General features: G+C 44.7%; 1 protein-coding gene across 2 annotated transcripts in view; it reads right to left on the bottom strand.

Moving 5' to 3' along the window:
* The window catches only part of si:dkey-49n23.1 (semaphorin-3D), a 98,037-nt gene that overhangs the window by 54,294 nt on the left and 27,025 nt on the right, over window positions 1-16,718 (bottom strand). For both annotated transcript variants that reach the window (XM_005928912.3, XM_005928910.3), the window contains exon 2: window positions 888-1,124. In XM_005928912.3, coding sequence (XP_005928974.1) covers window positions 888-1,077 — 190 coding nt within the window. In that variant the 5' untranslated portion in view covers window positions 1,078-1,124. The remainder of the gene's footprint in view (window positions 1-887; window positions 1,125-16,718) is intronic.

The following is a 16,718-nucleotide window of genomic DNA, read 5'->3' as shown; positions in this document are numbered from 1 at the left end:
CACACATCACAAAAGCCAGGAAATAATCCAACATCCACTTTCACCAGCACCTTAATCAAGTCTCGACTGTACAAGTGGGGACGTTAACTGATAGGCAGCGACCCAACAACGATACGAAACAGTCACAGTTTTCTCATGTGAAAATAGTAAAAGACAAAAAGGAAGATGACAGATGGAAAAGTTCCTCCTCTGAGGTTAAACTCAATTATGAAGATATTGTTTCTTAGCTCTGCTACTGGCCACCAAAGAAAGCCTGAAACAATCTATTCGATGGCCAACTGTGATCCTAAAAAGCCTTCTGACTCTCAGTCTTCATGTGTTTACTGAAAAGCTCTGTGGAAAGCTACAACCAGTGACAGTCGTGATTAATGGTGCTGCTTAAATCGTCCGCAAAACTGGCAAATTAGGCCTAAAGTGTTTGTATGAGTTAGAGACCAAAGGAGTCACATAAACTGTGGACATGAAAATGTAAATGTCTGTCATTGGTGTGTTTGTGGTGCAGATGTGAGGTTCTAACATCCAAACATCACAGCTAGCACTTGATTTTCTTTGGTTTCACTCATTCTGTTTATTAAATAGCTGGAAAGTCAGGCTTTACCCACGAAACACCCACAGCTTTCAGACTGGTCTAATCCTCACTGACTGGTCTGTCGCTCTATTTCTTTTTACTGGTACCCAAAGGATGGATTACCAACTGGGCAAAGTGGGAAACTGCTGAGGGGCCCAAGACCCTAAGAGCCAATCTTTTTACCTATTTGTGACACTTTTAAAATAATTACGTCTACTTGTTCAGTGAAAAGTCCTCAAACACTCAAACACTGGAGGTTTCAAAAGTGCAGCACTTGTTCTCAGCACTTGTTCTCAGCACGTTTTGACGTGATTCTTACCTGAGTGGGAGAGCTGCAGCCGCGGCCCCGTTTGGCTCCAGGTTTTGGCTTCGGGGGCGGCGCTCGATGCTGCAGGCTGCCACAGCAGAGGGACGAGAAACACCATCATGAAAATCGCGTGCACAGACGCCGCTTCTCGGGTCCTGACTGCACCTGCTGCCTGCAGGGCTGCAGCAAAAATCAGCATCATCGTGAAGAAGGATTGTCTGACCGGTTACATCACACTCAGGACGGCAGCTGATAGGAGGAGAAATGAGAAACAGGACAGAGATGACACGTCATGTTAGATATGCTTTTGAAGCTCAAGAAGCTTAAAATGCTCATAATCCAAGAGCACCTCAGACGAATCCAGTCTGGCTCCACCTTCACACAAACATTTACATGTAACCTGCTGTGTTCGGCTTTGTCGTGAGATCACGCTGCACGCACAGCATCGGTGTTTAACCTACAGGCTGGTGGTATCAGGAGCAGAACGAGGACCACCGTCACCGTGCAGGACTGTGGAGTTTGTCTGCAAACTGGAGAGGCTGCTAATCATTATGAAGTACTCGGTAATTAAAACGTATGCAGAGGAGAGCACGTTATGTGCAGCACTAGAAGCCAGTCTATTTAAACACCAGATGAAAGCAGCTTCACTGTTGAGTTATTCCAGTCGAGCTCAGTTTAATTATTCGGTTCACGGTAGTTTGGAGCTTCTGCAGGATGACTGAGGAGGACGGGGGGGCGATGCGCAGCTCAGACTTTGCACCAGCTGGTGTGTGACCTCTTTAGAGGACTTCTGAGCTACTTGCAGCTAATGATGTGGGCTAAACAAACACCAGAGTTTTCTCTGTGATGATGTCATCTGACTATTCAGGGCTCTGCAGCACACGATGTGGTCGCTGCATTAATGTCCTTTAATAAGCGTACCCACAGCGTTGGCAGTGTTTTGCACAGAGAGCACCAACACTCAGCAGCCTGGCGGGCAGTAATGCATGCAGTTATCCTGCAGCAGGACTTATCTGTGCATTAATGAGTCTTTCTTTGAGCAGTTTGCATGTTCTTCCTGTGCTTGCTCAGGTTTTCTCTGGGTGCCTTGAAAGACGATGGAAGATAGCGCTGTGGGAACGTGGTTTGTAAAGCGCTCTGAGTGGTCAGAATGAACAGGAAAACACTGTTTAAACAGTTCATTCCCATTTAAAATCAAAATACATCACATTACTCACAGCGGGCTGTACTAAATCAGTCATGCCTCATTTTATAGCAAATCATCCAAAACCTCTGAATATTTCACCTGATGATGCAAACTCGCTCTAAAGCCACTGAAGTGTCACAAAGAGGTTCATGAAAAGAAGAGTTGTGTCAGTTTATAAGAAAAAGCTGTGCAATCAGATCTCATTAAATTAAGTCAACAGTGAAGGATAAAGATAAACGATTACTGGAATATGTTTACATTCATATCGGAGGAGCCCAGAATCCATCCAGAGGGGCTTACTGGCATCTTAATCTAAGAAAACACTGGATGTTCTCTTGGCAAACGGCACTAGCTGCATATCTCATTTAGAAAACATTCCTAAACGTGAACAGCGCTCATACACTCCAAAAACAGAGACAGACAGAGAGAGAGAGCCAAAGGCAGACCATAAATAACGTGTCAGGTTCTTCTTGGCCTGCTGAGTGAAGACGGATGCTGAAAGACAACGTAAACACTTCCAGCGTGTTTGCAGACAGACTCAAAAGCTCGGCCGACGTCGTGACTGTTACGAGTCGGAGCGTGAGGTCGTCGTTCGCGTCACGTGTGTCGAACAAGAAGCAAAGAAACAGTTTGTTTACCTACTTCAGTTTGGTTATTTGGGACTCAGTCACCTGAAATAAAGACATCAAAGCGGCTCCATCTGATATTCACAGATAATTAAATTCAAATTAAATACATTTTTGCAGAAACAGCCAAACTGTCCAGATCGAAAATCGAATCGCGTTTCCAAAACAAACAACCCAGTCTTCTTTTTTTATTTCCCATATTCCCAAACTTCCTCTGCACTTTGGATTCATCTTTAGCAAATCACAAACACCTGGATAACTCTCCAGCACGCAGGAAGTACAGCAAGGCGCAGGAAGTACAGCGAGGCGGCGGCTCGGTTAATGTGGGAACGTAGCTCACGAGGGAACCGGGTCCATTTATCACTTTGTGCCGTTCATAAATTATGGTGACGGCCGGTTTCAAGACTTTAGTTTGAGGGATGAACAGAGACGTACCTGCTGAGAGAGGGAAGGCAGGTACCTGCAGCTTGTTAGTAACTCTGCTCAATCTGATTGTCCTCCGCAAAATATAAGATGCAACGATGGACAGACGAAGGGACAGAGGAGTGAAATCACTCCATAATATATAAATTGTGTCTTCCGTAGTTTTACATATGTTGGTTTCGTTATTTTGAGTCTTTCTAGTCACTGTGGGCCTGTTTGTGGTCGTTCTCTCCGCCTGTAGTCTGAGTGTGTCTGGAGATGTTTTCAGGCATCCTGTGGTCCTTTAGAGGCCCTTCATTGTTGTTTTGCATTCCTCTGTGGTTTTTTCCTTTGTTTCTTTGTGGTCATCTTCGTTTTCTCTCTCTGTGGCCTTTTTTCACGTCTCATTTCAGTTACATTTCCTTTTTTGTACAGTTCCTTTGTGTCTACTTGGACCTGCAACAATAAAACTCGATGTTAACAGCTGTTCAGTCCAATAGAATCTCCCGATTTCATCGAGCTTATTGAAGCATGTCTAGTAACAAATTAACGAGAACAACAGCAGTCCTAACTTAATTTCATTCCTTCCACTTTATCCATAGCCTAACCTAAACTATTCCAGCCCGTAAAGCACAGGACCCGCCCATGTTATCAAACCATAATTTGTCATAATCTATCAGAGCGGATGGCTGGATAACATCAGCTGGTTTTAAAGAGCTCAACAGGTTGGACAGACGCCTGCTGACAGAAGAAAGACAGCTGAAGGTTTTTCCCTCGGCCGTGTTTTAATTCAGCCTCAGCACGACTTGGCAGCAGCGCTCTGAACACATGAGAACTAAAACGTTCAAGAGCTCACTGGTATCATCAGAGGAGGAGCTTTTCCATACTGGATGCACTCTGGGATGCACTAACAAGCTTTTCCAACCTGAGGAATTTCTGCTTGGCTTCTCAGTTCTGCCACACTGAAAAATAAAAGGTTTCCCTTACAGATGCAATCGAGGGAAACTGATGCCTTAATTAGACTATGTTTTGAAGGTTTAATGCAACTACACGCATCAAAGCAGCTGAGAATGACTCTGGACTTAATGACAGCCTTTAATATCCTGCAACTCTAATCCACCTAATGGTAGACTTGCAAATAAAACCCTTTCAAATGAAAAGCATTCCTGTGTAATTCCTGGTGATGACGGATTATTGGCTGTAATGGCTCCTTTTATTGTTTGAAACTTTGACAGTAATGACAGTCAAACACCGGAGAACAAACACAGCTCATTTAAAAGTTTCTTTAGATGAAGGAAATCTCCTCTCAGAGCCGAATCCTCACACAGTGAGGCAGAAAACGGTGCAAACATCCTACTGATGAGAGCTCACTTAAAAATGTGCCTGTGTGGGAAATTTCAAGTAAACAACAGTAAAGCTGTCACCCCAGGGTTAAAAATCCAGGGAACAGACAGCTGAGCGGTTTTCTGCATCGGTTATTATACATGTAAAATATAAGCACACACAGATGCGATGGAGTGAAACTCGGGGAAGCGGCCTCTTCAGATCTGTCAACGTGGAGACAGACGAGGACAAAGCGTCTCTTCCTCTCTGCTCGTCTGACATGCAAACATGTGACTGAGCGCCTCGAGAAACTGTACTGCGGCGGAGACAAAGAAACGTGAAGCATCAAGTGCAGAGATCACACGTGAAGACGCTCGTCCGTCCGTGTGTTTGTACCCAAGGAAACCTGGGTGTTGTCGAGACTCTAAATAAATCCCTGAAGGAAACTCAGCATTTGTTTCTACTGTCTGTCCGTCGGTGTGATTCAGACTGAACACACGCACAAACAAACACACTACGCAGTCTCTTTCACAGCCAAACAATGTGGCAAAGCCAGCGAGATAAGAGGGCCAAGTTTTGAAGGCGGCTCTAAAAATAAAACAGATGTTTATGGCATTTTTCTGAGGGGTGGGGGTCAGATTCAGTTCAACTGCAGGTCAAAGACAACTGTTAGTTTGAGTTAAACCTTTAGCACTGTGGCTGTACTAGCATCACCTGACATTAAGAGTAGTATGCAACTAATAAAGCAGTACAGTTTTACACGCATGAATGGAAAAACCCACTAAAAGAAACAGGGATCAAGTCAAAGACTATATATAAAATATGGACATAGCCACCATGGCTGGGCTACACTTATTTTAACTTTATCAGCTATTATAAATTAGCTTGGTTAGCAAAGTGAATTCATAACCTATGAACACAGAAGTTTGTTTCTCTGCTTTAAAATTGGACATTAACACAGGAGTCTATGAGTCACTATTGGAACCTTAAGTAAACAGAGGACCTGCAGCGTTTGGCACACCAGCGTGGGCTCTGTTCCATCCCCGGAGGTTGTTCTCTTGGACCGATTACACAAAAACACAGGGTCTAAGAACTGTGTCCCAGTATCACGTATCGGAGCCATAAAGCAGCCAGAGAGTAGAAGTGGGCGATATTGTTGTGGAGAACCGTTCCCGTGGTTATCAGCTGGATCCATCTTTATTTTCTGTTCCTGCTGCATGGCGGGGGTCGCTGCCAAACAATGAGTAAACACAACAAGCTGTGTCACATCCCGGTTTGCAGCCTCATCAGGAATCACTGCAGGTTTTAATGCACAAGCACCCTGTGATGCTTTCTTGTGTTGAGCTGATGGAGGTCAGGATGATGCAGAGAAGAAAAGCTGAGTGATATCAAAGAGTCAGACTGTGTATCAGTAACCTTGTAACCCACATCCTCAAACCCGGAGCTCCTGAAATAGGCTGTTTTTGCTCACAGATATCCACTCTTTGTGCACAGCTTCCTATGTTAGTTGAAGGAGAGGTTTGTTTGAATGATGAGAGGATAAAAATGTCTAAAACGGGCTTCCCGTTGGTTCCCAACACATCGCGCTTCAAAGGAAAAGAAACATTTTTGTGTTCTTGTTGATTCGGTTCATTCGTCTGCAGGCCTTCCTGCAGCCCAGGCAGAGAAATCCTGCAGGCATCACTGCGATGATTTCACTGCCACCTCACAGAAAACCCTTCCAAGACTCTGGATTTTCAAAGAAGTTAAGTATTTGGTTCTTTTTTCAAGTGAATTAGGCAACGCCGCAGGAGGAGACGGGAGGCTCGGCCGCTCCTGGTGCGATGGCACCGTCCACACTTTGGACCTGCTTATAAAATCAGAGCCTCTGAATGCTTCACATGCTTTCTGTGACCTTCATCTCCCCGCAGAGTAGAAGCAAGCGTGTCTCGCTCCTGGTCGGGGGATTAAGTCGTTTTATTATGTTTACAGGAGGTGAGGTGAAAACGTGGCTGGCCACTTGAGGGAAGCTGAAAAATCTCATTTTAACTGCTGGGATGATTTATCAGCAGAGAGGTGGAGGACTCCCGCTGTTCTTCTTCTACTCTTTCTGGTCTCGTTTAATTCATACCTTCACGTTTGAGTATTTCTGCATCCTCCTCCTCTTCACTGCTCTACTTTTCCCTCCTTTAACCCTCTTTATTGAAACTCCCTCTCTCTGCTGTTAGCACCTGATCGCTTTTCTCTTACTCCCTCCGTCCTCCTCCGAGTCTTCTCCCTTACTTTAATATTTCTTGTTGTAAGTCAACCAGCGAAGGTGACAGCTTTACAACATCTCTCTGCCAACCCTCTAATCCTCACCGTGATTTAATAACTCCTCTTCTTCCATCTGAACCTCCCCGCTAATCCCTCCACTCATACTTCAACACTGAGAAGTGCAATATCTTTGTTTCTTAAATCCACGTCTGTCTCCCTTTCATGTAACGCTGACTTATTTCCAACAAATCCCTAATCTAATAATCTTTATCCTTCGCCCATGTTTTATGCAGCTCCACAACCTGACCACACTCTTCTTCTTCTTCTGCAGTAGAAGAAGAAGAAGTCTTTGATTCAAAGACAGGCTTAGGAAAGCAAAATGTACTTAAAGAATGAAAAGTGTTTCCTGTGTACTAAACTTCCCACTATACAAAGATAAAGCAAAATATGACAGAAGGAGCCTTTATCACCTCGTTCTAATCACCTCATTTGCAACTTTAAACTCCCAAAATAAAAAATATAAGATCATATTTAAACAAGAAGGTTGGAGCGCTCAATTAGCCCTTAGTCACATAAGCCTAGAGAGAAGATGGCAACGCCCGTGATGTCACTGGTTACCAACCAGTGACTGGTGGTATCCAGACGATCTCTGATTGGTGTATGTGTCCGTGTGACTCGCTTGGATAAACTGATGCAAATAAGCTCAGTTAGTGAGCTGCACCCATCGAATGAATAGTTGCATCTCAGAGAAATCGATGCCTGCTAATTAGTGTTACTGTGAATAACAGGAGTGCAGCTTGTTGACATTTCAACCTTTGCTTCATTTCTCGCGCCTGAAGTCGGACACCTAAACACATTTATCGTCGTCTTCACTTTGCCACGGTGACAGTAAATCTGGGTTTTGGTCAAAATAATTTGCTGATTAAATCAAAAATGAAAACGTTGTCACAGATACACTACAGAGCTTCAGCTGCGTTTTATGAGCTCGTGTGTTTCGGTGGGTGTTGGGGAGTTCACATCAGTCCTCAGTGAGCAGGTGCACAGCCCCGGGGCCCCCGATCCAGCAGGCACCCACTGGTACCTGACAGTACAGCTGAAACACACGCCCAACGTCTATTTATCTCTCTTAGCGAGCAGAACATAACAACATTCTTGGTTTACTGACGGCGGGTTTGAGGTCACACAGACGGGCAGGGTGCTGACAGTACGAATGTGCAGCTTATGCAAGAGTCGAATACACGAGCACGTGTGGAATGTGTGAAAACCCTTTAAATGACAACACCTTGAAGATCGAGTTCATCACAAGCATGACAGAAACCCTCCATCCATCCATCCATCCGTTCATCCATCCATCCATCCATCCGTCCTCTTAATTCTATTCCTATAGAATCTATAGATCTGTGTATCTAATTGTAATTAGCAATAAAAATAAGAGGCACAGTAAAGAAGCCCTGTTATTACAGCTGTGATAGGCCGGCTTCTACAAATGGGAAGTTGTTTACATTATTTCTATATTTGAAGAGAAGAGAAAAATACAAAAGTCTCTTTAAACACAAAAGTATATTTGCAACAATATTAAATATCTCCATGTGCTTTCATTGCATATTTGTAATAAGCAATATTCAAAGGAAGTAAAGTACTGTAACTGGGCACTTTACGATAACGTGTTCTACGATTATCAGGGATGGAAATAATAAGAGCAAAAGCATCAGGAGGCAGTAAATCTCAGAGTATTGCTCGGTATTTCAAAAGGAAGGGAAACTTTTCTTCTTCTATTCTTTTGGGTTTTTTACAGCACATAACTCTTTGGACTTACTTTATTGAGGCTTTCGCGTTGCCAGACATGACTGGCACGTTGTGCCGAGGTAAAAGCATTTACAAAGCAAAAGCAGATGCTGAACAAGGCGTGTTATTGTGAAAGATTCTCTAATGTAAGTTTAATATTTATGGTGCCGTATTTTCCTTCTCCATTTGTAAGGTCTGCTGTGTTCCTCTAACTTTGCTGTTCCTCTTTTTACAGCTCCGAGGACTTTGATTCATGCTCCTCTGGATCATTTTGAGATCTCAGCGAAGTGGTGACCGTATCTACGTTCACATGAAACAGATACGGACAAAGTTTAAATTTGAGGAGATAATTTGCAGTTGAAAAAGGTGACAAATCCCAACACATGTTACAATACTCTGCATGTCACAAAAATGTTAAAAATCACGACAACGTCGTATTGTGGGTGAAGTGTTAGTGGCGTGATTCCCAGCTTCTCAGCGCTGTGGCTCGTTCTTCTGGTTTCTGAGACTCTCCGGGAGATGAACGATATCGAGATGGGCACAACAGCAACCAGGCCAACAGATCAGCTGATAGGAAAACACCAGACAGGAAGAGCCAGGGCTGAACAGCAGCAAACAGAACCTTCACAATAAAAGCGAGGTGGGTGCATCATTCTGCATGGATAAAAAAACAGATATCCTTTGGTGGATGTTAAAATATCTGTGCAGTATATAAATGGCTCATTGCTTCAGTTGTCTGCACCACACTGAGCAGATCAACCACCATCAAAAAGTCACGGAGAACACGCCATCTTTATCCCAACTCCTGCTTTATATTTGATGTTTGTTCTCCCGCCACGTGGCTGTAAACCAGCTGAAGAAGCAGCTGTTCAGGATTTATTAAAAAGTGCAGATGTGACAAAAAGAGGGGGGTGAGCGTGCGTCAGTCATCGCACATTTAGCCACATCCTTTCATCCTTTAAAACACTCGGGGTTCACAGAGATCCCCCATTACGGCCTGTTAAGTCGTGATAAATCGGACAGACTCGTTTTTTTCTGCGAAGAGAAAATTATTGCTGCATTCTTGATTCAGAGTCAAAGCCGTTAAAGCTTATTTGGATGGAATTTATAGCAGCAGTAATAGAAATATAACCAGCAGTGAAAGCCAGGACCTGCCCTGGATACGAGTGTGCTGCAGGTGCGTATTCACAGGTTCGTCACATTCTCATCATCTTATAAATTTCTCTTAGGCTCAGTGCGTCTGCTGTGAGAGGCATTCAGAATGGCCACACTGAGCCGTTTCAGATGCCCACGGGAGACACTCTGAGATTTGATTTTAGAGTTTTGTTGACAGGAGTCGGTCCTCTGGCCCGTTTCACGGCTCTGAGACACGATTTCAGAGCTGGACTGGTGGACGTCAGACTCTCAGCAGGAAAGAAAACAAAATTCTTGAATCGAGGTCAAGAACATGAGTGATGGTGAAAGTTTTCGCTGGAAGGCTCTGAACAAAAGGAGACTCGCTCTGACTTGTTTAGCTGCACCTGGAAGATGCTTGACGTTCCCCTGAATCTTTATCATCCACGCTGCCACTCTGCTCTGCACACACCACAGCCTGGGAGGGGGGTTCTCCAGAGCTATGTTTTGTTGAATGTGAACCAAGAACATGTGAACTCTGTGTGATGCATAGAGAACAGATTGCAAAATCCCTAAGGCACAACTTTGGTTTGCTACATCGTGCTGGAAAAGCTAAATGTGACTTTAGCCATCATTAATACCAATTAGAGAAATTAGAGATTTTCTTTTAAATAAGACGAGTCATTTATAACCAGCACTGAGCTCAGAACAACAAGGCAGGAAAAGGGCTTACTTTTGTTATGAGGGGAGAAGTCTGGTGATTAGAGCGAGGTCCAAGAGGAAACCAGATATTTGATTTAGGTATTTATTAGGAACAGTTTGATTCATAGCAGGGAGTCCAGACATGTTTTCAGTCGGCATTAAGGACTCCAAGGAGACCGTCTGCTTTTTAGTTCAGGATTGTTTTCCTGTGAGAAGCAGACGTAGTTACTACAAACTAATTAATGTGGAACTGGAGCAATGAGTGCTTATAACTGCGTGTCGTGTGAAAAACTCCGCCCGAGCTGTCCACAGATGTTCCACGGATGTTCATGACAGTACAGTTAGGAGAAGAGAAACAAGTATGGCTTGCTGGAAGCCAGAGGATGTTAGCACGCCTTAGCTTTGCAAAGCTGCATCTGATCAAACCACAGGAGCTCTGGTACAACGTCCAGACCAGACCGGAGTCTGGAACCAGCACTAACACCTCAGACCTGTCAGCTCGGTGGTGGAGCGACGACAGCGTGGGCACCTGACAGCCGCTCAGTCGCCCGTGAACTCCTCTGTCCCACGGCTCAAGCTTGGGGTGACAGCCACGCCTCAGTGATGTCATAACCTGATGTGTCACTGCACTGTAGCCATTGGAGACCTTGTGCGTAACTGATGCGGCCTAGTTTCAACGAGGAACTGTGGCACCCCAGATTCTTTCCTTTGCATGCATTTCCTGTCTAAATGTGTGTTTATGTGTTGCATTCATGGTTTCTGGAGTGTATTTTCCACCATGCTTTTGTCTTTTGGGGTCACGCTACATTTATATTTTGAATAATGTCTGATTGCCTGGAATTACATTGAGGGATCGCCATCGCTTTAATTTCCTTTCAGCACGCCACAGTCCGGTGCGCCACAAAGACACCGTGGAGTCCTTTTATTCCACAGTTCATTAACCACCTCGCACAGATAAAGTGAAACCAGAGTGGAGCCTTTCTGAGGTGAAACCACAGGAGCCGCACCCGAGACAAGTGCACGGCTTGTTTTTTTCCACAAAGATGACTGAGCTCAGAGTCAAGACAAACAAACATCATTGTGGGAACGGAGCTGGTCTCTATGAGGAATTCTGGGAAGAGGAAATTCTTCTTTTTTACCCCCCCCTTCTCTCTTTCTATGATCACTGCGTGTCCCTCTATCTGTTCAAGGCCTGTAGGAAATATCCTCTCACTCTGGGGGTTTCTGGGAAGAGGAAAAGAGCTGATGTCACTTCCACACAAGGACAGCGAGGACAAGGAAACAGGGCCCCCTGATTCTTACACAACTCCCATCATTTTGAAGTTTGTCATATATTGTTATGCTTTCTTCAACTGCATTGTTAGAGGCGAGACTTGAACACCTGCAGCCTGTTATTCAATCTGTTAGACTGAACTCAACGTTTAAGAAAATCAAGGGTACATCCTTCCTCTTTTAAATAAAACATAGTTCTTAAGAGATCGCGGATACAAGCGGCAGAAATGAGCTTCGTACGAAGGGTGGCTGGCCTCTCCCTTAGAGATAGGGTGAGAAGTTCGGCCATCTGGGAGGGGTCAGAGTAGAGCAGCTGCTGCTCCACATCGAAAGGAGCCAGCTGATGTGGTTCGGGCATCTGACAAGGATGCCTCCTGGGCGCCTCCTGGGTGAGGTGTTCCGGGCATGTCCCACCGGGAGGAGGCCCCGGGGCAGACCCAGGACACGCTGGAGAGATTATATCTCTTGGCTGGCCTGGGAACGCCTTGGTATTCCCCCGGACAAGCTGGAGGAGGTGGCTGGGGAGAGGGAGGTCTGGGCCTCTCTGCTTAGGCTGCTGCCCCCGTGACCCGACCCCGGACAAAGCGGATGAAGATGGATGGATGGATGGATGGATGGATGGATGGACATAGTTCTTAATAGTTATTAGTTGCTCTATATTAAAGATTGGGTGTGTTTTTTAGCTGGACCTGTGAACACCGGTTGAATATCTCAGCCACTTTTGGATGGATTCCCATCGATAGTATCGAGGGAGACTGAGTCGGTAGAAACTAGATAAGAGAGGCCCACAGGCGGCGGGATTGTTCACTGGACTGCGTGAATATGTCAAGTGAGGTGATGGAGGAGAGGTACAGGACATGCCAGTGAACTAATCGATCCCCAGACCTGAGCCACAACCACCAAACCCATCAGTGCTGAGGCAGGAATCACATACATACACATGCAAACATGGATTTTATCCCAGAACATTTTCCTTTGGTAAGAAACCTGAAGATCTGTATTTGGCGCTGTCCCATCTGAGGGCACGCGTGACTGGAGGCCTCTGTTCTGTTTCTTCCTGCTATTACTGCGCTCAAGTGACGTTTCTCAGCAACTCCCTGCTCACTCTCTTTACACCAGGGAGCAGCTGATTGTGCTTTAGTTAGCCGTCATGGTAACAAGAGCAATGAAAAAAGGATGCAGAGAAAGGATGAAGCGGCGATGGCAAAACAGCAGGACAGAGATGGATTCAGGAAGATACTCTGGATCCCATCGATGGCTGTCAGGTCGTTTACAGAGACGGGAATAAAGACGAACGAGTAAACATCACCTTTTCACTCTTATTCCGTCCATATTTAGGTTTCCATTGAGAACCAGAAGCTTTTGTCAGTGATTACACCTTTAAAAAGAGACTTTCTGCTCATCAACAAACAGACAGATCCGTAAATGACCGAGTAGTGAACCAAGTGAAGCTAAAGTTTCTTTTTCACTTTGCTTCTTCTGCACCAAGTACAGAAAAATCACTCGCTGTGGGCTTAGACGTAGTTCACAGCGCCGACCTCGGTGTCCTGAACCTCTCCATGTTTGGTCTGTCTCCACACTGTTACTGAAACCATCAGACCTGCTGGCCTGACCCCGCTCAGGTCATCCAGCAGGTGCAGAGTGAACAAGTCTTTTCTTTAAAGCCTTTTTATTCTTTCAGGAGTGAAGCTGTTCCTGGAAGGAGCCCAGAAGGAAACGGCCGCCTTCTGTTAGCGTGAGTGAACAATATAATGAGGGTGCAGAGAGCGAGGCGCCCCGTGTGTGTCTGTGTGTGTCTGTGTGTGTGTAGTCGTGATTTTTTTCATGTTTTTTGTCTGAAATGTCTCCGTGTGATTTGTGCAGAGTGAAGGTGCGTGGGTAGACGTGCTTCTGCCTGTGCGTATAATCGCTCATGTCCACTGATGTTTGGGCTTTGTCTGGTTCGATGGATGGCTGCTTTCATGTTCCTGCTTCTGGGGCTTTGGAGAAGGGTGGAGCTGGAAAAAAAGACCTGACCAGCAGGAAACCCAGCTCTGTTATGGTCTCAACAAACGCCAGGAAGGAGCTTTGTGTGTCTGTGTGTTTTCACTGAATAAGAACCCTCCAGGCAACCTGCTGCTGCCCATTAAAAAAGAACCCAAACATCTGTCACATCCTACCGTGAGTCTGATCTCCAGCGTACGTCTTCATGTCTACACAGTTCTGAGTTCAGTTAGAAGAGACAGAAGAGAGTTTAAACCTGGCCCTTTAATACTTTTAACAGTTCTGTTAATATAGAGAAAAGTACATCTTAGTATTTGTTTGTCTGAAAAATACACTTTAATTCTTCGTCTTTTGCCCTGAACTGATTTTCTGTGCACATCATTGTAGGATAGTTGGTTGCTTACAATAAAAACTAATTAGAAACCTCATCTAAAAATCCAAAATCAAAGATAACAAACCTTTTATGTAAAGAGGGTCAGGGTATGTTTTGTAAACAAGCATTGATAATATAATTTCAGCAGTGATCATTACATCTCCTGCATCTTTTGTACATTTTTATAGGCTTTTAAAAAATCTAGTATTCTTTATGTATTTGTAGTTTTTAAGATTTCTGCCTCCGTGGCTTCTCTCTGGGTGCTCCAGCTTCCTCCCACAGTCCAAACACATGCAGTTAGCCTGTGGACTGTGAATCTCCTGCATATTATTCTCCCCACTCCGTTTGCTTCATCGGGTTATATTAATACTAGCTGTTGAGCCTGATAAAAGGAATTTTGATCAGAATCAATCCATAAAAACTTCTGAATTCCTTAAATTTAAGCTGACTAGATATTTCCGTCTGGGGAACGCTCCTTTAAAGACGACCTGACTTCTGACATATTGCAATAACACACGAGTCCATATGTTTGCTGAGCAGTCAGTAAGTCTTCACTGCAGGTTCATAACGGCCTGAAATTACAATCAGTCTGAAGGGAGCTTTAAAGTTCGGTATTCAGCCAAAGGTGTAAAAGAAAGAAAGTTAGCGGCAGGTCTGGTGTCTCTGCTGGAAGACGAGGACCACGCCCTTATTTTCCTACAGAGAGACCCGACCTAATTTCCTCCTCAATAAAAATACCAGAATGTGAAAGTATTTTCTGTGATAGGACTATACTTGCATAAAACAGAAGAATGTGCAAATGCATGGCTGAAAAAGTGCATAAACATGACAGTCGAACGAGTTCAACATAAAATACAAGACAAAGAGTCTGTCTGCAGGACGAGAGACTCACTGCACAAGCAGGTTACTTATCGCCCAGTTATTTCCACAAAGTACTGACAAATAAAAGAACTGCATTTGTTTAAGCTGCATAGAGCTGCAGTGGGAGGCTGGAGCCTGTCTGAGTTCAGTGGCAGGTCCACCCTGGACAGGCTGCCACTCTCACATTCACAGGGATGATAGAAAAATCCTCTGCTTTCAACGAATGGCACGTTTATTTTGAGAAAAGGATGGATGTTCAGCATCGTTTAAAAGCACCATGAAATAAAAAAAGAGGGAAGAATGTGCAGCCCCCCAAAAAAGAGCATTAACATTACAATCAAGCCATTTCCACCAAAAATACTCCCAAAACGACGAATCTGTGATGGAGATGTATACGAGCACATCTTCATCTGTTCAGCTCTCTGCAGAGGCCCTGATCTGCATCAGGAGGCCTCGGTGCAGGGGTCACTGCAACATTCAAACACATGCAAATCGATCGAGTCTTCACTGGAGACAGAAATGTCTGAGTGTCGTCTCACGTGGATTCAAACTGTCTTGCAGTGTAAGCTGTGTTGTCCTCGCACAGCAATCTGAAAGACTGACACACAGTGAGTAAGACATAAAGTAATCCTCCCTTCATTAGGCGCCTTAGGGAGCAGTGAAAGGAGCGTCTATTCACTGGATGCGGTGGGAACACTGGGAGCAGCCAAGCAAAAAAACAACCAACCAGCGGGGAGGCAACCCCACACAAGCAGACCCTGCCGACATCTCCTCACACCGAGACAAAGCCGTGAATACATGTGAGGCTTAAACTTCTAAAACTTGTTTCCCCCCTCCTCGCTTTTTTCATGTTTTCACCTCTTCTTCATCTTCATCCCCCCTCCTCTGTCTACTTAAAGAAAAGCGGCCTTCATTACTCTGACGGCTGTCACTCGGGCCACGGGCAGCTTAAACCCCCATCAGCCACTCACGGCACAGCCGATAACGGCATGCAGAGCAGCAGCGGCTCTGGCAGCCGACCAGTAAAGCTAAAGGAGCGGAGGCAGGATACTGTTTCACTTCTGCTGCTTTCTGAGGAATTACAGACGTTTTCATGGCAGAAACCAGCTTTGAAGTGCAGATTTTTGCAAGCTGCAGTCAAGAACTTCTGCATCGAGTTTACTGCCTTCAATGCTTCAGGTGGTAGAAGAACGGATCTGATTTCAGAGCTGCTGCAGGACGGCGCTGCAGCTGCAGTGACTTAAACATTAGCTACCAGGTCTGAAGAACAATGACATTTCAGATGCAGTACGTGCTGCTGTGTGGACAGGCATCTGCTCCTTCAAACAATGGTTTCTTTTGTGGGAAACGCCATGAGTGGGTATGCATTAATATGTTATGGAACAGCACATAAAAATGATGTTTTTAGCTTCATGATGAAACCAGAAGCAGACTGGATGATAGGTGACAGCAAGCTGCCATCAAGGGATGAAAATTCCATTAAATCCCAATGTAATCTATCCATTATTAAGCTGGGATAATGAGAGCGACCACTGCTGGAAATGCTGGATATAATATCACCAGAAGAGTTTGGAACATGGATTCATACCTGGGAAATATCACACTGACATTGGATGAAAATGTGTTTCTTTCATATTCAAGCTTCAGTATCTGTGAAACCATTCACCTGTTTGGACTCTGCTGAAGAGTATCATGTGACTTATACATGAGAAGCTGGAAATAAAATATCATTCACCAAACCTGCTGCCAGAGATCAGGCATCCAAATATTTTAGGGGCTTCAATCATCCATCATTTGCTGTTAATATGAGCATATTATGGCTAGTTTTAAAGTCTGGCGCCCTTCCTGTCTCATGGTTTTCCCTTTCAGTTGGCTCACTGGATGGGGAGATCCAGAACTCCAATTCTACCATCTTGGACCGGATTTCCACTACAAACCTTAGAAACTGCAGCAGGCTTAAATTTCTGCTTCCAAAAAGTGGA

This window comes from Haplochromis burtoni, unplaced genomic scaffold, assembly GCF_018398535.1.
Source record: "Haplochromis burtoni strain Fernald_Lab_line unplaced genomic scaffold, NCSU_Asbu1 Contig_117, whole genome shotgun sequence".
Lineage (NCBI taxonomy): Eukaryota > Metazoa > Chordata > Actinopteri > Cichliformes > Cichlidae > Haplochromis > Haplochromis burtoni.
The sequence above is the reverse complement of the archived record's forward strand: the minus strand, read 5'-3'. Positions and strand labels throughout refer to the sequence as shown.